The sequence below is a fragment of the Melanerpes formicivorus genome, unplaced genomic scaffold (genome assembly GCF_026170545.1).
Source record: "Melanerpes formicivorus ecotype bairdi unplaced genomic scaffold, bMelFor1.0.p_v2 SCAF_2, whole genome shotgun sequence".
NCBI lineage: Eukaryota > Metazoa > Chordata > Aves > Piciformes > Picidae > Melanerpes > Melanerpes formicivorus.
Genome location: NW_027142354.1, coordinates 33,157,060 through 33,180,720, shown reverse-complemented (window position 1 = coordinate 33,180,720; position 23,661 = coordinate 33,157,060). Strand labels below are relative to the sequence as shown.

The window sequence follows — 23,661 nt, the reverse complement described above, 5'->3', positions numbered from 1 at the left end:
TAGGAAAAGATAAGTGCCTGGGTTCTCCTGCAACACTAAAGGTGTGTGGAAAGGTTCAATAAAAGATTCAAAGCCCAGGTGAGATGGGCCTCCTCCGACTATTCACCTCCTGAAAGCTTGCTCTTCTCTTTGTCACCCCTTTGTCACTGCTCTCCACAAAAAAAGGAGGAAGAAGGGGACTTGGAAGGACTGAGTGAATAATGGAAAGAACATTACAACTGAAGAGAGCAACTATTTAAAGTCTAAAGGAGCACACATACAAGTGAGAGAAACCAGAGTAACTGCTCTATTGAAGGGCCAGGTTGGGAGGAGCCCAACTTACTTTTTAGTGGGGAGACTGGTTTGGGGAGAAACTTTCTCTTAAATCAGAAAGTAACACAGTTAGGAAGAAAATGTTATATGATCGATACATAAAGTACATAGGATTGCATCTGTTATGCATGGGCAGAAGTCACTTTCCATTTAAACGTAAAAGAAGATGTTGGGACTTTTAATATACTTTGAAAACAAAGAAAAAGCTATTTCAATAGAGGAGTCACTGTGGTTAACAGCAATGATGTTTTGTTTTTCATATGGCCATCATTATCATAGAAGTGGCAGCTTTGCAAATTAAAGTGCTTTACTTTGGCACTTACTTCTTTCAGAAGTTGGCATTAGAAAACACACATTTTTATGATATGGCTGGGATCTACCTGCATGATCTAGGAAAAGCTGGATTGAGGGATTTACCAATTGAATTAACAGAGGGTACATCAATGAGGAGAGCACATCCCCTTAGCTAGTATTTCTGCCTCAATGTATGAATAGGGAAAAGGCCAACTCCTGAAATTCAGAACTCATAGAGAGGGACAGGGGAGCTATCTTAAGGGTTTTTTTTCTGAAAGGCAAGTGTATAAGAAATATGTATTTAACTTAAACATCAAAAATTATGAAAACTTTACACTAAAACTTTACACAAAGCTATTTCAGTTATTTTATGTACTGAACTTTATAAGAAATGCTTTTCTTACCACAATTGAATCACTTGACATCTGACAATCAACTGGGATTTCTCACTTCTATAATCATGGATAACATAACTGTAGTCTGAAAAACAGTCCTGCCACACTTGTTTGGTGGTTGGTTGTTAGATACTAAGTACCCTTACTACTATAGTATGAATTACCTTTTTTAAAAATAATGTTCAACCTTCCAAGTGATAGCCTTAGTAACTTGTAAAAAAAAGATTCTCAGGTTGATGGTGTCACATTTCAGGGGGAAAACATTTAATTCTTACTTTATGCATGTCTTTATACACAATCTTGAATGTTTTAGGGTAAGTAATCTCTTGATATGCCTCAAAGCTGTTTGCTGTTTTGTTTCTCCATGGTAACAGGAGTATAAAGCAGCAGGAACGTGTTACTGAAGTAGGCAGACATGACATTGTTTAGGAATGGAATGACAGGTGAGGACTGCAGGGTGACTCTGAATACAGGCATTTTTCTAACACAGGTGCTGTGAATGTGTACAGATGTGTTAATTTATGGCAAGGCTTAAGGATCCAAAACTGGCCTAAAAGAACCTATCAATCTACAAAGTTTGTAGTGGCAGGAGGCATTGTCAGACATCAGGTTGGTGAAGCTCTCCCAGAAACATAGCTCAACATACAAAGAGGCCTGTGATGGAACTAGGTCTAAACGCAGGACTCTGAGGTACACATATAATACAAGTCATGAAGACCTGATGACTTGATGACTGTTTAATCTTTTCTACATTAAAAAACCCAAACAAATAAAAAGCCACACCAAACCAGGACGGTTGGACAGGCGAAGACATCTTAGATAATGTAAAGTCATCTGTAAGCTTCTGTCAGTAATCTTGAAATATTAAGTAGGTGAACCCTATTTACTTTTGTTCCCACCTTGGCAGAACAGTATATAGCAAGAGTACGTCAGCAGACTAGCTAAGACTGTCGTCATGAAGAACTAGACAAAGGTAATGATTTAAAATTAGTGCCTCTTGATCTCATGCACTCTTCTCCTGTTGAGAAGACTCTGGTTTACTGGACTTGGACAAAAACGGCTAACTTGCATTAACTGGAAGGGGAAGGTTCTGGCAACCTTCTTCTCTGTGCATATTGCGTGAAGGAGCTCTCCCTGTCTCTGTTCGAACAAGCTGTTGTGTGATGGGTTGAGCTAACCTTGCTGACTGAGTCATGTTTCCTCCAAATAATCCAGCCTGACCAAGGACAGAACAGTGTGTGTATGTGCTTGAAAGTGTCCTTTTGTTGTGTAGTTAAAACAGGGGGCCTTCTTCATCTCGCCTTCCTTCTTCTTGGTGTAGGTACGTGTAATTTGTTCTGGTTCAGAAGGCCATGCAACCTGAACCAATACAGGGCAACTTCATGCCAAACATACCTTCCCTTCTGTGGCACTTCATACCAATGTGTTAGTTGGTTGACTTGCTTTTCGATTTCTGCAAGTGAAAGTTAGGTTTTTATCCTGTCTCCCTAAGGAAGCAGGCTTGCAGAAGCAGGCTTGCTGGCTTTCTGTTCCTGTGAAACCTCCTCTGACCAAACTGGAAACTTAGCGGCAGAGCCTCAAATTAATGCTGTGCAGAGGAATTATGAGGGAAAACTGAGCGGTTTCTGTTAATGTATGGGCTCTGTGCCGAGCTCCAGACTTCTACTTGTCCTGTGGAGAGTTAATGCACTTCATCGATCCTTGCTCGTTCTGGTCTAGTTCAAGATCATGACCATACGTGCTTCTGCGTGCTGCAGCCAGTATCGGGGGCACTATTTTGAGTTAGCAGTGTTCAAACCTTTTGAACAACAAACTGCGTGGACTAGGCCCGCGCGGCCGGCACCGAGTGGAGGTCAGGAACTGCCTTAGCTGCCAGGCTGTGGCCTGAAAACAGCGCCGGGGAGAAGGTGGGGTAACGGAAGGCTGTCTAGGGGGTCGTCATTCGGGTTTAATCCACGCCCGAAGGGTGGACGGTGTTACAGAGCGACTCGTTTCCGGCCTGGAGTAGATTGTTTTGCCGAAGGGGTGCATCGGAGAAGGGACAACTGTACTGCCTGCAGCTGCACTTCCTACTGTCGCCTGCCCAACATGGCGCAGTTACAGCTGTTGGCGCGCAGTGGGCGTTCCGGCAGAGATTGCTGCTCTGTCCCCGCCAGCTTCGCTCGGCGGCCTGGCGAGGAGGGAAGCTCGGCGCCCCACACGTGAGGGCGGCGGGGTACACGCAGAGCCGCGGCGCTCGGGCGGGTATTTACGGTATGGGGGCGCGAAAGCAGCCGTTACGGTAGCGGCGGGGAGACGGCGCAGGGGGGTTGGGGGAGGGGAAGGAGGGACTACGTGCGCGGGGGCGGGGCGAACTGTGCTGCGTGCTCGGCCCCGCGAGGCGCGTCGCCCTCGCGAGCTCGGTGAAAGGATTTGGCGCCAGGCGGGTCCGCTCTGCAGCTGCCGCAGCCGCACGAACCAGCCGCGCCACCCACCCACCGCCTCCCGCCGGGGCCTCGACCTAGAGCCGCCGCTGCCCGCCCCAGCCCAGAGCCGCCCGCGCGCAGCCCAAGGGATCGAGCCGCCGCCGCCATGAGCTGCTCGCCCGTGAACGTGAAGAAGCTGAAGGTGTCGGAGCTGAAGGAAGAGCTGAAAAAGCGGCGCCTTTCCGACAAGGGCCTTAAGGCCGAGCTCATGGAGAGGCTCCAGGCCGCGTTAGACCAGGAGGAGGCTGGTGGGGGAGGCCCCGCCAGCAGCGCAATTGAGCCTGGCAACGGCAGCATGGAGGGGGAGGCAGCCGAGAGCGGCGGGGGTGCCTCGCAGCTCCACCAAGGGGGAGGCCTCGACCAGGCCGCGGCCTCCACCGCGGAGGACGACGACGAGGAAGGGCTGGAGGCCGCCGATGGCGACGCCATGGAGCTGGGCGAGGAGAACGGCGAGCGGGCGGGGGCCGGAGGCGGCCCGATGGAAGAGGAGGCGGGCGGCGAGGAGGAGGAAGAGGAGGAGGAGGAGGATGAGAACGGAGACGACCAGGGTTTCCAAGAGGGGGAGGACGAGCTCGCCGACGAGGAGGAGGCAGCGGCTGGGGACGCCAACGGGCATGGGGAGCAGCAGCCACCCCAGCAACAGCAGCAGCCCCCACCGCTCCTTCAGCCGCGCGGCGCTGCCAAGGAAGCCCCTGGCAAAACCTCTGGCGGCGCCTCGGGGCCGCAGGTGGCGTCTCCCTCTGGCCCAGGAGGCCCCGCCAAGCAGCAGCAGCAGCAGAAGAAAGCGGAAGGTGGCGGTGGCGGCGGCCGCCCCGGGGCTCAGGCTACTGGGGGTGAGTGTGCGCAATGGGAATGGGGGGGGTGGGGATGTCGAGAAAGCCCGTTAATCCGTCGCGTCTCTCCCCCGCTGGAACCCCCCCTCCCCCGCGAAAGGGTTTGAGGGGGGAAAGCTGCGGCCTGGAGGGCGGTTTCCGGGGCGCGCGCGGGAGCAGGCGTGATGGCGGCGCCTCTTCCGAGGGGAGGGGGAGCGGGGTCCTGCCGCGCGACACCGCGTGCTCCGCTCCAGGCGCTGCGCCGGGCCCTGCGCCACCGGCGGGGGTGGGGCGAGGGTCCCGTGTGGGGCCGCTGCACGGGGCTGGCGACGGAGGAGGGGCTGTTGCGCGGGGCAGGGCGAGGAAGGGGCCGGGGCGCTGGGCCGCGCGGGGGAAGGCGGGGGGGTGAGGTTTGGTTGGGGGGAGGGGTGATGGCGGAGAGGCCACTGGGGCGCGCTGTATTGTGCTGCGAGGCGCTGGGCTGCGTGACGTCACGTCCGGCCTGGTGGCGGCTCGGGATGGCGCTGGGAAGGCCTGGTACAATGGAGGCGGGAGGAGGCGGAATCCCTTCCCTTCAGGCAGGCGGGTGGCCCCACGCGGGGCTCTCTACCGGGCCGCCACGCACGGCCTGCCGAGAGGAGGCGCAGTCGTGCGGAGCGCTCTGTGTCCTTGGGAGAAGCCGGGAGTTTCCTGCTGGCGCGGGGGGAGTGGTATGGGTCTGGCCTTGCGGGAGTCAGGGTTTTTTTCTGTCCTGATTTTTTTTTTTTTTTTTTTTTTTTTTTTTCTTTCTTTCTTTTTTTTTTTTTCCTCCTCCTTTCTTTTCTTCCCCTTCCTGCCTACCGCTTGGGAGTAGCCTGGCTGTTCTGTGGGGATCTTAACGTGGAGGACTATATCAGCTGCTGCTGTGTGGCCACATCTGTCACCCATCAGAGATGATTTAACAGACAAATTTTGAGTTCTCTGAGAAAATTCGAGATGCGGGGTTTTGTCATAGAACAAAATAAGAACCTTTTTTAGGATTATGACTACTTTTCACTTGGTGTAGGCTCTTAGAGTATAGAACTTTATCCAAATTAAGGAGCTGAGCAATAAAAATAAATCATTGATTCTATTACAGGAGATGCTAAAACAGAACAAAAACCTGGTGAGAAAAAGAGAGGAGTGAAGAGACCACGTGAAGACCATGGCCGTGGATATTTTGAATACATTGAGGAAAATAAGTACAGCAGGTAAATACCTTGATGCCGTACAGTGTTTCGTGAATGAGAAATGCTTGTAAAGTACAGATATGTTTATTTTGTTGCTTTATTGTCTTTTTGTTCAGGGCCAAGTCCCCTCAGCCTCCTGTTGAAGAAGAAGATGAACATTTTGATGATACAGTGGTTTGTCTTGATACTTGTAAGTAAACATGCCTTCCTTTACTCTGGAAATACATGGTGTTTCGCTTTTAATCTTAAGGAGATACTTTTAAAGAACATACTTTCAGAAGTTTAGGTTGAATACATTTGTTGGCACGTTACCAACTTCAGAATAATTTAAAATTGTATTTATACCTCGTTCCATTACAGAAAAGGGCAGAAGGGTGGAGAATTTTTTTTAAAATATTGAAACACTAATCTTGAAGGGAAACCAAGCTGGCCAAGTATAGCGTGAGCAATAAGACCCCTAGAAACAGCTTGAGAATGTGATTATTTAGCACACTGGACACTCTGAAACTGTAAGTCTAGGATTCAGTAGCGTAGGTGATTACAGTCAGCCAATTTGTGAAGTGAGCTTCCTGCATAGCTTGTTGAGGCTCAGCTCTATTCACATACCAACATGGCCTTTTTTTTTTTTTTTTTTCCTGTCTGGAAAACTTAAACCAAAAAATTGGGTAAAGTCTCTCAAACTGTTCATGCAGCCTGGGATTTTGGCAGGGGACAGGGGTGTTGAGGTGGATTAAAAAAGTCAGGGTTTTGTGATGCAGAGTGGCTGAGGCAAAGTTAGCATTTGTATTTCTAAAGGTAAGTATGAAAACTTAGTATAGCATTAGAAAACTTGAGTGATGCTCAAACTTATTTTCTTAAAAGTGCCATGGAAAGAAAGCTTAAAATTTTCCTTAGGTGCTATATTTGTTGGCATATTTAAAGGTGTGAGTTTTCCCCTGAGAAGTCTTTTTAAGTGGAAGGAGATACTGGATTACAGCCATGTAAATCACTGAATATGCCATCCTGGACACGTTTGTAATTAAATCTGAAGTTTCTAGCTGCTAGTGGTGTGAGAAGCCACCTTTGTGAAGATTCTGATGTTTCCCAAGAACAGTAGCTATATTTTTATTTCTTCCTAGTAGACCGTTTGGAGATCAGAATCAAACATAGATTTAAGACTGAATTGTGTAACAGCTTGGCACCCTCTTTTCTGGACCATAATGATCCAGAGGTGTAAGAGGTTTAGTACTCTTAAGTGCTTTTGATTACCTATGTCTTACAAGGAAGCTGTTACTTCAATTTCTGCTCTCAGTTATGGGAAAGTAATCTACAGAGGTGGGTTTCATCCATATGATTCATAGCTGGTTTTCATGTAAGTACTAATGCGAATATGCTTAGATCACAAACATAGTGGCAGCTGGGGGTGGTTGTATGCAAACAAGGCCTCATGCATGAGATCTATCAGCAATACAGGGAAGACTGCATTTTACTGTACTCTGCCAGCATGCAGGTTTTACACCAGGGCAGAACTCCCTGCTTGCTCATTTTGCAACCTTTACTTTTAAGCATCAGATAGATTTGTAGTCTCTCCTGTGGGTTCTTTCTTTGGGGAAATCATATTTTATATCCTGTACACCCCACTACCATTTTGTGTGGTCTTTTTGAAGCCTACTAGAAGATTAGTTTGAAATTTCATAGTGTGCCACTCTGAAGATACCTGTAAAACAAAGGCTTCACTTAAGTCCTTGGAGTGATAGGTTACTTCATTGTGCAGGTTTTGTTAGAGTGAGATAGGTTCTTTACCACATTCTGCATGCCCAGCCTATCTGCACTTTATTTTAATGGGCTTACTCTAATTTGGCTTGTTAACTGACTGTAGTAACCAAAGACAATACTACTTTCAGCACTTAAAAATGCTTGTGTTCCTGTTGTCAGCTTTCATTAAGTTTGGACATGAGGGGTAAGAAAACTCTTTACATTGAGAAGGGTATCTATATAATAATTGAAAGAACACAAAGCTGGTTCAGTTGCCCTCTGTGTTGATGGAAATAGGTAACCAACAAAAAAAGGCTTGATGAGATGAGGTGTAGTTCTTGAAGGAGATGAAAATAAATAGAGGGAATTTTGTGACAAATTAAGATGACAATTTAAAAATTACTCTTGTTAGCTAACTTTTTCTAAGATTATTTGGCTGAGTTTCAGACTGCAGCTTCACCTAGGCATGTGTTCCAAGTTGCTTCTGTGAAAGATGCTGAGCTCTTCCTGGCAGCTGGTCTTGAAAATCACCTTTGAAATCTGAAGTTACCTTTAATGCATAAAATTGGACAGCTGTACCTCATTTTGTGAAAAGAGTAAAGAGAGTCATTTTATGTTGACAGATAACTGTGACCTACATTTTAAAATCTCAAGAGACCGATTTAGTGCTTCCTCTCTGACCATGGAAAGCTTTGCTTTCCTTTGGGCTGGGGGGAGAGCCTCCTATGGAGTTTCTAAAGGCAAAGTCTGCTTTGAAATGAAGGTGAGTTAAACTAATGTTTTATGGGAGGTTATCTTGCATGCTTAAATATAATATTTACTTACACTTGTCAGGTATTATAGACACAGCTGAAACTAATTCAGGTGAACAGGACTTTCAGAAAGCTTTCTCTTAAGAGCCGGTGAAATGGTTCTGGATAAAAGATGTCTCAATTTGAAAAACTGCATTTTTTACTTGTAAGAACTTCTATGTAACAACCAGAACAAAGTCAGTTTGTGTTTGCCCCGCATGCAACTTCTGATCTTGTTCTTGAATCAGTACTTTTATTTGACACCTCACACATCAGCACTTGAAGAATTTTGATACTTGCTAATCAGAAGTTTGCTTGTGCTTTATGAAGATTACAAATCCAAATTGGTTTTGGTTTTTTGAAGGGGTTATAAATCATCCCGGCAGTCTGTTTTACTCTTCTTTTTTCATCCTGTCAATTTGACCTGCTCTATGTAGGAATTTAGGCTAGGTGACCTCCAGAGGTCCCTTACAACCTGAATAATTTGGGCTTATTTATGCAGTGGAAGTGAGTATTTAGTAGGTACTTGAATTTTGAGAGCAAGAGTTCTGCTGAAGGGTAAGAATGGCAAAGAGCAATTAGCCTTGTATTAATTTGTGCAACATTTTGAAGAAAGAAAAACAGGTGTCACAAAGCTTGAGTTTTAAAATTTCTTTTTCCTCTTAATGTCTTTAAAGGTTGGGTTTTATTTGTTTTCCTGTAAATACTAACTCTGTTTTCTTTCACTAGTACTTGCAAATCTGACCACTATCTTGTAGGGGGCAGAAGTCCCATTCTCCTTGCTTTTTCATAGAGTTGATTTTGTGTCTGTTACCTATAACTTTGGAAGGCTGATGAAGTGAAACTGATGTCAGTATTTATTGCCCTATTCACTTTCAAATCAATTTCACCTCAGTCACCTGTCTTAAATAGTTGTGGAAACTGGTGTGCTGATGCATTTTTCACTTTAATTTCATGAAGCTTGTGAAAGTAGTTGGAAAACAGCTGGTTGCCTACAGATTCCAGTACCTTTAGGTGGGCTTGGTTTGTGGTTTTTTTTTGTTTTGTTTGTGGTTTTTTTATTTAGTTAGTTTTAATCTGGTTATGTTGTTTGGAAGCTGGCAGTTTGTCCAGGAAGTCTGCTTACTGTGGAAGGGGATGAGTGTAATACTGTTCTTGTCTATATAAAGCATGTTTTAATCCATTACCACATTTTAATGGCAAAATAGTTTACTGTTGATCCCAACTTCATGTCAACTATTAAAAAAAAGTATACATCTTTGATTTTAATAGAGGATTTTGGCCACTGAGAAGGGCCTGCTATGTAGTCTTAACAGTGCTCTGAAGGTTTCCAGTGTCTTAAACTTCATTGCCAAGTCACTGACTTACAGTTCCTTCCACATACTTAAGCATGCTTTATTTTTTAAAAAGGCAATTACTCAAAAGATCTAAAGGTTTCAGATGTTACCTTAGTGTTTCTAGTTTGTTAGTATCTAATATTGCATACCTTATAACAATTTTAAAATAGGTTACAGAAAAGATTCCTGTTAAACATCTCTATACAAAAGACATTGACATACATGAAGTACGAGTGGGCTGGTCTCTGAACACAAGCGGAATGTTGCTTGGTAAGACTTAAGCGTTTCATTACTTTCATACTGATTGTGTATGTGGTTGAAGTTCTAAGGCAGCATATGGGAAAAGTTTAGTGATGTTAATGCTGAAAAACTTGAATCGTTCACTGGATGTGGTGTAAGGAAGTGCATTACTGAGACAAAATAAAGTAGTTAAGTATTCAGGCCTGTAAGGAGCACATGATTTGAGAGTTCATTCTTTCAGTGTTTAAGTATGCATTGTGGAGCACATTCTTTAAGACCAGACAAGATAATGGATTTCTCCTCTGGTTGTAGTGTCATAGACAGGAAGAGGGGGATTTCCAACTGTAGGGTTTTTTTGTTTGTTTTCTTGGGGGGGGGGGCGGAGTTTGTTTGTTTCAGGGTGTGGTATGGTATAAGAAGTGAAGATAAATTCCTGGGTAACTACATCACTGTTGTTTTTTTCACTTGCGGGGGTAAGAATCTTAATTTCTGAAAGCAGCAGGTAGGAAGATTTAAAAAAACAAACAAACAAAAAACAACCCACACAATTTCATTAGCCATACAAGAACCGGCCATAATGGTCTTTATAACTAATACCTGCTGCTGAGACCTATTGTTGTGGAAAATGCATATGAATTGGTGTATTGTGTTATCAGTAGCAGCTTGCTAGTGAAGTATTTAAGTTCCACTTGAGTCTCTGTTTGACACTTCCTGTTAGCTTGTTCCTTGCAGCTTCATCCTCAGCTGTCGCACAGGTTGAATGTCTGCTAAGCTCCCTTTAAAATGGGGAGGGGTAAGTGCTGCTGGAGACTAAATTCAGAAAGCCTTTCTGACTTAACTGCATTACAGGTACACTGATGTATAATCAGGTCTTCAGAGTTTAAAAATACTTGCTCACGTCTTTATCTGGCACACGTCTTTATGTCAACACAAACCTGTAACCAGGAGCATATAGCTTTTAATACTGGGATGGGGAAAACACTGCTGTTCTATCTCAAGTGAGATTGTATATCTGAACACAGGAGGTAGCTGTAGCTCTGGGGGTTGCAGCCTGTTTTGTCATTAATAAAAACATTCCGAATACAGTTTATTGTTAATAGCTGTAAAGCATTAAATTGTGGTTTTTTAATGCTGGGTTAAAATGCCTATTTTTATTAAGTTTAAATTATTTCTTCAGGTGAAGAAGAATTTTCTTACGGGTATTCTCTAAAAGGAATAAAGACATGCAATTGTGAGACTGAAGACTTTGGTGAGAAGTTTGATGAAAATGATGTGATTGGATGTTTTGCTGTAAGTTTTCATTTATATTTTCTTTTGAGGAAAAACTTCACTGAATTTTTAGACTGCCTTGTGATGTGAGAAGTAGTAAACAGAAAAATGAACAAGGTAGATTGTTTGACATAGGGAGGAGGCAAAGCACATGCTATCAACAGTGACTGCTGTCAGTATGTTAAAGATTTCATATTCACAGATCAGTGTCTTTAAAACAGAACTTGATTGAGATGGTCATTACCAATAACTCAATTTTAAAAGAAAACTTTGCAATAGTTCCTTTATGATAGAACAATGTTAGGAAATGGAGTGAATGTAGCCAATATAGTGAAATGACTAATAAAACTTTATAGAGAGTCAGGTGAGTAATTTTGTCCAAACTAATGCTTTGTCTGAAAACCAGAATTTTGACGGTGATGAAGTGGAACTCTCATATTCCAAGAACGGACAAGAGCTTGGTGTTGCATTCAAAATCAGTAAGGAAGTTCTTGATGGGCGGCCACTCTTCCCACATGTTCTCTGCCATAACTGTGCAGTTGAGTTCAACTTTGGTCAGAAGGAAGAACCTTATTTTCCTGTACCTGAAGAGTACACCTTCATTCAGAAGGTCCCCCTGGACGATAGGGTCCGAGGACCAAAAGGGCCTGAGCAAAAGAAGGATTGTGAGGTAAGCCTTGTGTTGATAATATTAAGAGTTGTTGAAATAGATGAACAGAAGTGACAGAGTTTAAGTAGATTATACAACTCTGTCCATTTTGTTTGGAGACACTAATACTTGATATCCTGTGACTCTTATCTCTGCACATACACCCTCAGTTTCCATTAGGCTTGCTGGTCTAAGTTGCATATTAAATGAAATCTTTGAACTAGTATTTCAAGTATAGAACCTGTCGTCATAGGTGGTGATGATGATTGGCTTGCCTGGAGCTGGCAAGACTACTTGGGTTACCAAACATGCAGCAGCAAATCCTGGGAAATACAACATTCTTGGGACAAATACTATTATGGACAAAATGATGGTAAGTGATAATATGATACTTGTTTATATATTAGAGAATTGTTCTAAATTCATGGTCTAAAGGAAGGAGCTACTGGTTAGCTAGAAACGAAGATTTTTATCTTGCTGAGCTGTTAACTCATCCATGGCACAACAGGATTCTGAAGAGTTTTGTACACTCTATAATAAATAGTCAACTGTTGTTGACTATTTGCATTTCTTTTTATATCCCTGTACTTGGAACATTTAGCTTCAACAATGTGATAAGTATAGCTTAGATTCTTCTGAAGTGATTCATCTACAGTCTTGAGGAAACTCTGTGTCTTAATGGAGGGTTTGGGAATTTCAGTTTTGAGTTTGTAACAATGGCCTTGAATTTGAACCGTCCTTGAAGTGAAAGCATTTAGCAAAGACATGTCAGCCACTGGCATTGAGGGCCACTGTAATTCTGGGAAATCTCTCTGTAGGTTGCAGGTTTTAAGCGGCAGATGGCGGATACTGGAAAACTTAACACACTGTTGCAGAGAGCTCCACAGTGTCTTGGAAAGTTCATTGAGATTGCAGCTCGCAAGAAGCGGAATTTCATTTTGGATCAGGTAGAAACTTCAGTGAAAAATGGTTAAGGCAATTTGTTATAGGGTATAGTGTAGTGATTAAATGGGATTAAAGTTACAATGTAATAGCAGTTGCTTCACTTAGTACTCACTCATGGGACACAAAGTTGAGATATTACTGCAAATGCTTGCTGAATGTCTCTGGATTTATGGGATGTGGGAGGAATAGTGTTTTAACACGTGGATATGAACTTGTAACTTTGCATTATACAGCATCTTTATGTCCAGTTATTTGTAAACTTCATTGCAAGCTCTTGTAGAGGTGAAGTCTATACACCATAAGTTGACTTCCTTAACTCTTACAATGACAGCTACGTGTAGTAAGTTACTGCATTTTTTTCAGACAAATGTGTCTGCAGCTGCGCAGAGGAGAAAAATGTGCCTGTTTGCAGGCTTCCAGCGCAAAGCAGTTGTTGTTTGCCCAAAAGATGAAGACTACAAGCAAAGAACACAAAAGAAGGCAGAGGTGGAGGGAAAAGATCTTCCAGAGCATGCAGTTCTCAAAATGAAAGGCATGGAACATAATCCTATACTGTGTTTTAGGATGCTGAGTATCTGTTTAAAGGATTAAGTAAACGTGAAGTCTGAAAAATCACTTTCTCTTAAACAGTTGTACTTAAGCAAAACTGGAAGACTATTGTAACTTGTAGGACAACACTATAATGTGTTCCCTCTGCTGCAGTCCTTAACACTACTCAGTTATGCTGATACGCTTCATGCAGATGCACAAAGCTGTCTTGGCATAAAGTGCCCTATATAAGTGATATATTTGGCAGAAACTGATATTCTGAGTGGAGGCTTATAAAAGAAAAAAGATACAGGCAGAATGTTTTCGAGGTTTGGAACAGTACTGACAACTCCATGAAGACCTGTTTATTCCTTTGTCACTGTACATTTCTTAAATGTTCAAACTATGTAATTCTGTCCTTATGCTGAGGGAATGCAGGGAGTGGGAGGAAGAATGGGTAAAAGATGGTTAAAATTAAAGCTTTGATTGTAGCTAAGTGTAGATGCTGAATACTCAGTGTTTTTGCAATTATAGGGAACTTCACACTGCCAGAGGTAGCAGAATGTTTCGATGAAATAATCTATGTAGAGTTGCAAAAAGAAGAAGCTCAAAAGCTTTTGGAACAGTATAAAGAAGAAAGTAAGAAATCTCTTCCGCCAGAAAAGAAACAGAATACTGGCTCAAAGAAGAACAAGAAGAGCAATAAAAATCAGTTTAATAGGGGTCAGAGAGGACGTGGAGGATTCAACATGCGTGGCAATTTCAGAGGAGGAGGTAATCCCAGAAATAACCCTGTACATTTTGGAGGTTGCAGCTGCTGTGTGGAGCAAAAATGTTGCAGTACTTAGTTATGTAGGGGGATCCTTGATTTCTGATTTAATAAGTCTATTGGATTACTGCAAAATTAACTGTCCAGCTTTAAAAGTGAGGTTTTGACTTGAAAAGTCAAAAGCACAGATTAAATTGTGCCTGTGGTTTGAGGTGCAGGTTTGAGTTTGTGTTAGGCTTGGTGCTGTTCACTTCAGTACTAGACTGTATTGGGGTAGGGGGAGTGGCTACTCCATTGTTAAAGTTCCATTTTTCACTAACTAATTTGATATAATCTCTGCTTTGACAATTTTGCACCCAATTTGGACGCTTACTTTTATACCACTGCCATTTTGAACTATCATCTTTACTAAATAGAAATACTTAAGACCTAACAATTACTTGAAGTAACTCTCTCCCTACAGTCCCTGGCAATCGTGGCGGATACAACAGGAGGGGAGGCAACATGCCTCAGCGAGGTGGTGGAGGCGGCGGCGGCGGTGGCAGCAGTGGTGCAATTGGCTACCCGTATCCTCGTGGCCCTGTCTTTCCCAGCAGAGGTGGCTACTCAAACAGAGGAAACTATAACAGAGGAGGAATGCCCAACAGAGGAAACTATAACCAGGTGATCTTTTATGGGGATTTATTAGTTGAATTACAGTACTTTGGATGTTGTTTGACAGGTTTGGTGTCTGCGAGTAACAATAAATTTGGTTGTGATGCTACACTAATCCCATGCTAAAGGCCTAGCTTCTAGTTCAGTGTATGTGCCCAGGGGTCTGAATGTTGCCTAAAAAGATTCTGATGCTGGTGTGAGGGTTGCAGCAGGACTGTACCTTGTGTCTGTTGAAGATTAACAGTTTTAGGGAGTATGTGAAGTCTTGTGTGTGTTTGGTTTTGTGGGTTTTGTTGTTGTTGGTTTTTTTTACTTTTTATCTGCAAATCATAGTAATTGTTTGACTTTAGGGTCAAGTTGGATCTTTAAGCAAGTATTTAGGGAACTTATGAAGTAGCTCTGGAGAGTATATTTGTTTTGGTGTCTGGTAACAGACACAACAAGAGTAAAGACATACTAGCCTAGGTCTTAATTGATGGACTATTACTGGAGGTATTTGAAAACATAATTTAGATTACTGAAGAGCCAGCAGATGGAGCCCAAGCTAGTAAACATGGTTCAGGTTTGTCTAATACTGACAAACAGGAGAAATGTCACATTTTATTTACTAGTTTCAATATCCTTCTTTTGTATTGTAACTTTCACTTGAAGTTCTGTCGACTAGTGTTTCCCTTTTCAGTTATGTGATCCATATCCTTTTGTCTGATCGGGTAACACATCCTTGTAGCAACTACAGCCTTTCCAAACTAAAAATAGGCAGCCTCTTACATCTTTAGTTGTCCTGGTGCAGTTGGGCAGCTGGAAATAGTTTGAGTCAAAATGGATTAGCCAGCTTTTCAGACCACTGGCAACAACAGTTTGAGCTGGCTTATTCCGAGGTTCTTGCACCATGTTTTAAGCAGCAGTTGCCTGGAGGAGGGGTCAGCTTTTGGTATTGTAGTGTATTTCAGAGAGGGATATTTTTGGGGTTTTTTTCTTACCTAGGCCTGATACAATGCATTTGAAAGATTCTATGTGGTATGTGATGGTGGTATTAGTACACTTCTTGAAAAATCCATATGGATGTAACTAAACTCTTGTCCTCTTGCAGAACTTCAGAGGAAGGGGAAATAATCGTGGCTACAAAAACCAATCTCAGGGCTACAACCAGTGGCAGCAGGGTGTAAGTAGTCGTAATTTCTACCTTTTCTCTGATTGTTAACTTGAATGTTTCAAAGTGCTGTCTTAAAGAGTTAGGTATGTAATCAAAACCAGATAACAGAATCTTCTAATGCTAAGGTAGTACCACTATAAATAGTTTTCTGTGCAAAACTTAATCTGGCTTGATGGCCTTGATATATCAGATATCAGCTATGGCTTATTGGTCTTAATGGTATGTAGTATTTGGCTTCACATTACTACTGTGAAGTGAACCTTTAACTGCCTTCAGTAGTTTAGGAACTTGCTGCTATTAGAGAGGACTTTTAATCTTTTCAGGTTGCAAGAGAACTCATGTCTGTTTCTGTAAGAAATGTGATCGCAGGTTAATTTTAACTATTTATCCATTTATTGCAGCAATTCTGGGGTCAGAAGCCATGGAGTCAGCATTATCACCAAGGATATTATTGAATACCCAAATAAATGAACTGATACATATTTCTCCAAAACCTTCACAAGAAGTCGACTGTTTTCTTTAGTAGGCTAACTTTTTAAACATTCCACAAGAGGAAGTGCCTGCGGGTTCCTTTTTTAGAAGCTTTGTGGGTTGATTTTTTTTTTCTTTTCTTTTTTTTGTACATTTTTAATTGCAGTTTTAAAGTGATTCGTAAGAGAACCTCAGCATTGTGCACGATAAGAGAATGTGTCAGTATTTCAGGGTTCTACATTTTATCTGTAAAATGTGACTTTTTTTTTTTACCACAAAAAAAGTAAAACTTTGCTTTGTACCTGGTGTCTTTTTATTAAAGAATTTTCTCCTTTTTCCCTATCCCCCAATTTCTAAGAAACAGTCGTGAGTCATGTCACAATACAATAGAAATGTTAGCAACCAGATTCCTATAGAGGCTTCTTAATAGCCCTCATGAATACCATGAGATTATGTAAAGCTCCATATTACACTCCATTCTCTCTATGAAGCTTCTGGGTGGAAAAGGGAAGGAGGGGGAGGTAAAAGTTTCTGGCAATAACTAGGACTTTTTTGTAATGTTTGAACTCAGTAAGATGTTGGGGGGCAAAGAGGAAACCTGGGGCTAAATAGTGAAGGTGGAGTGTATGTAGAAGCTCTTAAAAGTTGTAAAACTTGGTTGCATTATTTGTGGAGGCTCAAACTTGTGAAGGTACAACACCATAATTTCTTTTCCATTTGTTCTGCATTTTGATTCTGAAAGAAGCTGGCTTTGCCCATTTCTTATTAAACAAAACTTGTTGTAAATCCAGTTGTCTAATGGGATCTATATGAAGTTAGCTGTGTGTCTGTATAACTCTCTCCCCACAAAATACTGTATACCTAGTGTACTTGTAGTAGTTACTCCACCATTTTGTAAGCTAATGAAACTGTGAGTCACCCATTTTATATCTAATTTTTAATCATGTCAATTCTCAAATGGGTGTATCTCCTTAGCCTGCTGATTCCTTTTCTCTTTAAAGAAAGTGGGTGGAGAAGTTTAACTCTATAGACGTTTGTTTGCAATAAAATAAATTCATTTTACTCTTGTTCTGGGATTGTTGCCATCAAGGTCTAAAATCCCTTTCAGGCTATAAAGAGGAAGAGAATGTACGGAAGTGATTATGTTGGACAGTTCTAAACTCTTTACTGTGTACATGCTGAAATACTTGTGTTTCTTTAAACTGGTGGTTGCTCTGTTAGCGATCTATCACATGTATAATCTCACAATTTACCATGGTTATGTACAGAGCAAAAGTCTTGAGTTATGTTTGCATCATGTAAATCCACTTAACCTATTTATTGTAAAATAAGCATTAGGGAAGGAGTAGAGGAAGAAAGGATAGGGAATAGGACCAGGAGGGCTGTCACAGAATGAATCCTGGAGTTGAGCAGACAGCTTCAATTTATTTCAACTGCTATTTTGTTCAGATTAACGCTTTTGTAAAATTGTAGTGGCAATGTTAGCTGCTAATTTCCTTGCATTTTGATACTGTAAGATGGGAGAGACATAACCGTTCTAAATTGAACCCTGGTACACATGTGCAAACACATGTCACTGCCAGCATCTGGCGGTTGGAGCTTGCATGCCGAGTTCCTCAGGGCAGTGCACAGACTAGCAGAGGCTCAGCAGCAGCCTAGACCTAGCATCAGTGTAGTGTGCTTGGAACTTTAATGTTAGTCAATTTTTAATAGTCTTCAGAAGTAAAGGTAAAGTTGTGTTGCTCTTCTAGCCTTTATAGCAGGTGACATTGCATATTGACATTAAACATTAACAGCACCACTTCCTTGTTATAATACTGCTTTAACCCATCCCTTTCCTTTGAGAAAAATGTAAATTGTCTTTAAAGAAACACTATATAATGAAATAGAAATGTGGGGAGTCTGACCCCAAATCTGTTTTGCTGAAATGGAATTTTCTTTAGACTTGCAAAAACAGTTTAGTGTAATTAAAGTCCATCTCCCTTCTACCCTCCTCACAAAAACTAACACTTTGTACGGAGTGCTGATCCTTTGCTTATTTTGGTACTCTATAAGATTACAGTCTTAAACTGAAATATAAGAACCTACACTTACTATGTGGTTGTAAAGCTTGTATTTTAATTCAAAAGTCTGGGATGTTTTATTTTCAACTCTTTGTATGGTGTTTAAAAAAAAAAAACACACATGAGAGGAAGTGCTTCACCTACCTTACACCTGAATGAGGAGTACTGTGTCTACAAAAAACCCACTCCTATATCAAAAAGGCTGTTTTGATAAGTTGGGCAATACATGGGCTGCCTGTATTCTGAGGTCCAGAATTAAACAATGGCTTCAACTTCAAGCACTACTAGGCATGTGTAGGTAGTTCAGAGAGGGGGTAGGGAAGGCAAAAGCCCTGCTTCTTAGTAGAGACCAGCACCTGCCTAAGGCTGTGTTCAGCCTGGATTCACTCCCTCAATTTATCTTGGTTCTGCTTCCCAGAGATTGGTTTTGCTATGTAAAAAGCCATTACGTAGAAAAGGTCTAGTATTGAACTCTAGAAATTCAAATTTGAAGTTTGTGCCTGAAAAAAAACAATAGAGAACTTGGCTGATGGCTACAGAAAGGTGAGGAAAGCACAGCTGTTAGGTTACCACAGTGAGGGCTGAGCCATCTCAGGTTGAGCAACTTCACAAGCTTCTGAGGCCTTGTTTACATAAGAAAGTAAGGGGCCATACTGCTGGCAGGGTGATGCAGAGGTGACATACAACATGGGGTTTGGGTTCACATTTGTTGGGTTTGCAGACTAGTTTTGCTCTTTTCTATTTGAGTTGGGTTTTTACTACCAAAGCAAGAGCTTTGGTTCTGGCCTAGCAACAGGGAATGCGAGGTGACTGCAGCTATTGACGGCAGTAGCCATAACACTTGGTACTCTTGCAACCCTGTACTGGAGCTGTGGATGTCTCATGTTAGAACAGGTTCTGTTGACCTTACATTGCATGACATGGCCACAAGTGCCTAGCTGCATCCTGCAGGCAGGTCTGTTTTGGGTATCCTGGGAGGAAATTTGCCAGTAAAAGAATCCTTCGGTTGTATTTCTGCCTTTGCTAGTAATGGTTGCTAGGATACACACTGTAAATGGCAGGTCTTCCCTGACACCACAGTATTGGCAAAGGTCTGTCCTGGGTGGTCCAAGAGTAAATTGACTCCTTCCTTGGGGACATGACATCAGGGCCTAGCTTTTGGAGTGCCTTACAAGAGCTGTATCCAAACCACAGCTCTTCTGTTAGGAGCTCACCCTTCTAACAGGGTGCACTGTTCTAGGAGCACTCAGCAATACTGCCCGTGTGTGTAGGAGCTCAGGGGGAGTAGCACCTTCACTCAAGTTCCTTTCTGTGCCTATTGCAGAGTAACTGCATCAGCAAAAACGTTAGAAATTCTGCCCAATTTTTCTGATGGCAGAATGATTTATATCAGTCTTTTTTGCAATGCCACGAGCATGTAACACTTGTGTAAGAAGAATGGTCCTTTTTCATTGCATAAGACACTAGTTTGTTGGGTTTTCTTAGTACCTTGCAACATGCAACCAGTGTGGGGGTTTTCAATAGAAGTGATGATGCCATCTTTTAAGATTTGGCTTGTTCCTGACTTTTTGAAAAACTTGCTTGCTTTAAACTGCAACCTCAGGCTACACCTCCAGAAACCAAAATGAGTTACAGAGAGGTATGAGGTACTTTCAATACTTCTGCAGATGTTTAACTGCCAGGGCTGGGCTCTCAAGTGAACAAGTGTGCGTATAGTGTAGTTGTAAACCATTAAGGCAGAAGGGCAGCTGAGGCTCTCTCAGCCTGAAGCGCTGTGGAGGATGAGGAGAGTGCCAGGATTTCAAAAAAAGCCTCGAGAAAAAAGAGGAAATTCAGAAGAGCTCTAGTGTTAACAAACTGGCTGTGGGGAAGGTAGAACAGTGCCTGTCATGCATAGTTCACATCATCCCAGACAAAGCCACCTCACGTAGGTGAAGGAGGCAAGGGAGTTCTCTTTTAACAGCAAAATAGCAATTTTGTGCAACTTTATTCCTTTGCTTAGTGACCAAAACATGAGCTGTATCCTCCAGTGCAGCAGGCCTCTCAAGAGCTAGCTGTTGCAGGGAATTGGCTGAAATCAGGAGCTGGCCAGTAATAAATTTGTAAGTGACTCTTGCCTTAAGTTTGTCCTTCTGCCCGTACTGAGATTGGCAGGAAGACTCAGCAAGGAATCCACTACTATGCAAACTCAGCTGTAACTTAAAAGATGCTAAATGCTTAACACAATCAACATCAAGAGAGAAAAAGGCAAATGTAAAAAAAACAGTAATAAGTCATACAAGTGACTTGATGAACTAGTGTTAGCTTAGAGCAAGTTTTTTGTTCTCTTTTCTGGTTTAGTAGACAATCTTTGATCTGCTGAGTAATTTTGGTCCTAGAAGTCAAAACCATGGGTAAGAAAATTCAGCCAATTTTCTACTCAAACATTTTCAGGCTGAAAAAAATTCTACAACTTGGCAGTCAAGGGCAGATGCAATGGACACTAATGATTTGAGGATCTGCTGTCTGATTAGCACACAAGGACACTTTTCTTTTTCCAGTGTTAGTTCACCCTTAATTAGAATCAGATGGCTGCTTATTAGCACACCTCTGATAAATGATGTGGCATAAAATGACATGTATTTTCTGGTCTGAATGTGGCCTTGGTTGTGTCACATTGTTCTACATTAACTCTCTTGCTACTCTGCTCTGGAGGGTTTTGCCCAAGTTCTAAAAAGCCTACGCTTGCTTCAGATGTGGGGAGGCCTGTGCTAGCAACAGGGCACTGATGGAGCATGAGTTCTGAAGCAGTGCTGATGCCCAAGATGGTTGCTAAATGAAAAGGCCCAGCATAGTACTGAAGATCTCCCTGGACATATATGCATGCTTAAAATACCAGTGGCTGTTTACAAGACACACAAAAGTCTTCATTCTATTTTACAGTCTCCGTGGAAGCTATTCAGACACAGGCTAGAGCTACTTTCAGGCTCTACTGAACTTTCAGCTTTGTGAGGCTGTTGAACAAGTAAGATAAGCCTTTGTACTATAAAAGGACTTGTCTTTCTGGTAAGAAGGTGGGAAGAGATGGGAAGAGGAAATGGGTAAGCCTTGTTGGAGGGATTTACTGTAATGTTTTCTGAAAGAAATTGTACTTGGAGTTTGCTCACATCATGCTAAGATACAGTTGAGATAGCAAAGGCAAGTCCATGTGCAGCACCATGTGCAGGTTGCAAGCAGTGAAGCTATGTGGGCAAAGCCTGAAATCTCCACACTGTGCTCATTTTGTCTTCTGTGTTGTGCTCCCTGCTGCTGTTGGAGCACCTGACCCACTGTAGGGCCTCCAAAGCAGCATGGGACCACTGCGCTGAAGGGAATGCATTCCTGAAAGCACAGCGGGAACTTACTGTACTGTTCTCTGCACTACACTGGGCTTTGGCAGAAGCCTTGGATTTTGCACAATCTCTGTCTCTCAGTAGGATGCAGCATCACAAAAATGTTGTTCCCAAGGCTCTCTGGAGATGCAGTCTGTTCTTCTACCAGGACTGGCAACAGTACTCAGGTCAGCTGGGGCTTTGTCTAGCTGAGGCTTGCAAACCTGCAAGGGTAGAAAGTACGAGAGCCCTCTGGGCAACCTATTCCAGTGTTGCACTGCCCTCATAGTAAAACAGTTTGTCCTGCTGTCTGGCATGAAACTACCTAGCTGTAGTTTGTGGCCACTGCCCCTGCTGCATCATCTGCAACTGTTGAGACATTTGACTCCACCTTTATAACTGTCCTGCAGATAATATTAGGTAGTTACAATGTCACCCTACAGCCTGCTCCTCCTCAGAATAAGTCCAACTCCTTTCACTGTTTTTCCAGAGGGAATGTGCTTGAGCATCCTGAACACCATAGGAGCCCTTCACTGCAGCCTCTGTGTATTTTCAACATCCTTGTTGACACAGAGGCCCAAAGCTGGACAGCAATATTGGATGCACTGCCTTGACAGTGTCACGTACTGGGGAGAAAGTGCATCACTTGACTTGTTGACCACATACTTCCTGATGGAGCCCAGACCGTGATTTGCCTTGTTTCAATGAGAACAGACTCTTGGCCCACACTCAACTTGGCGTCCACTCTAAGTCCTATCCTTTTCAGCAGGGTGGCTATTCAGCTAATTGCTTCCCAGCCTCTAGTGTATGCCCTGTTATGCAAGCAGCTATCCTGTAATAATAAAAGTAATTTTTAAAGAAAGGTAATTTATTAAGTTGTTAAATAGTAAGCCAAGCACCTCAGAAATATGTAAATCACTTGTGCAAATAAATGTCTCGTACAGTCTCCCTGTTTTCTCTGAGACCTTGGAGAAAGCAGCTGTGACAGCACAGTAAGAACTATTTCAGTGTTTATCAGAAAACACAATACTTTGTCATAAAAAACATTTGGTGCCCAGACCTAGCCCAGACCTTCAGTTGCACCTTTTGCATAAACTAGCCTGCTCCTTTTCTACAAAAAGAACTATCTTCTGCAGGGAGCAGGGACCACCAAGTGCCACACCCGCTCCTGGCACTTGAACCAGATGGCTGGCTCACACATGTGGCCACAGTAGGAGCAGATTTCTCTGAAAGAAAGAAGGGGGCAGCAGGAATCACTGTGATACAGCACTCTGGGCCACAGAGCAGTGTTCCAAGTCCAGCAGTGCTTGGCGTTCTGGGAACTTCACAGTTCAGCAGTGAAGAAGGTGGAGGCTGAGAGACACTTCCAATAAACTAAACATCTCCCCAGTGGCTCCTGGACATTTCTTGGGAGGGGGCTGTGGCCACTGCTTTGTCAGTCACATTGGCACAGCCCTGGGGTATTTAGGCACTCCCATGGCTTGGCAGCCAGCCAGGTTTTTTGGTGGTGGGTTTGTTTTTTTATCCTTTAAGGAAACATCCATGGAAGAGAAATGAGAGAGTTCCAACAGCTTCTTTCAGCAGATCCTCCTAGTGCAAAAAATGAGAAGTTTTCAGAATTAATTTTGCTTTTACAGATACTGTCTTGAAAGGTCTATTATACAGAATGAACCAAGTGTAAGTGTTCTTCTCTAGTTCCAGAACAAACCAAGGAAAATTTTTTATTGCTGGGAGAAACTGAGAGGGAGGGAGTGCACAGGTTCCTCCTCAAGTTGAATGGTGGTTGTACCTCAGTTAGTGTGGATCCCACTGGAGGTACCAGTAGATGGACAGTGTTGTTGATTTATCAGTAACTGAATTCTGAATTCTGTCAGGTCTGCTGCCACACCAGGAGTGCCTGGTGTAATACAGGGCTATGGTTTCCGGTGTCTCACAATCCTGCAGTCCTTGGGGTGTTCCTGAGGTGTGGAGTGTGGCTGCACGCATGTCCACATACATTTGTGATAATATATCTGCCCAGTAATATATTGGCCAATATATTGGCTTTTCATCCTCAGTGATGTTGCTACTACCTCATCCAGAGCCTGAATGTTTCCTGAGAGGAAAGAGCACGTTAGCTTTCCTTTCATTACTTAAGTAGCATATCCCAAATCTTTGAGGGCATCCTGGCTACAAACCTTTTTCAGAAGGAGCCACAGGCAAATGGGTTGAGTGGATGTCTG

The 23,661-nt window shown here is 42.8% G+C and overlaps 1 protein-coding gene across 1 annotated transcript; it reads left to right on the top strand.

Annotated features, from left to right (window-relative positions):
- Positions 1–3,389: 3,389 nt before the first annotated feature.
- Positions 3,390–17,102, top strand: HNRNPU (heterogeneous nuclear ribonucleoprotein U). Its single transcript, XM_068155653.1, has 14 exons — positions 3,390–4,299; positions 5,396–5,507; positions 5,603–5,676; positions 7,844–7,983; positions 9,519–9,618; positions 10,766–10,878; positions 11,264–11,527; positions 11,760–11,879; positions 12,325–12,453; positions 12,815–12,983; positions 13,514–13,753; positions 14,212–14,411; positions 15,493–15,564; positions 15,957–17,102. The coding sequence occupies exons 1-14, from the start codon at positions 3,573–3,575 to the stop codon at positions 16,008–16,010; spliced, it is 2,514 nt and encodes an 837-aa protein (XP_068011754.1). The 5' UTR covers positions 3,390–3,572; the 3' UTR covers positions 16,011–17,102.
- The last annotated feature ends 6,559 nt before the right edge of the window (positions 17,103–23,661 follow it).

Excerpts from the sequence above, each read along its gene's own strand:
- HNRNPU (XM_068155653.1), top strand. The coding sequence starts at position 3,573 with ATGAGCTGCTCGCCCGTGAACGTGAAGAAGCTGAAGGTGTCGGAGCTG. Across the intron at positions 12,454-12,814 it reads GGAATTTCATTTTGGATCAG|ACAAATGTGTCTGCAGCTGC; the intron begins GTAGAAACTTCA and ends CATTTTTTTCAG. Across the intron at positions 12,984-13,513 it reads TGCAGTTCTCAAAATGAAAG|GGAACTTCACACTGCCAGAG; the intron begins GCATGGAACATA and ends TTGCAATTATAG.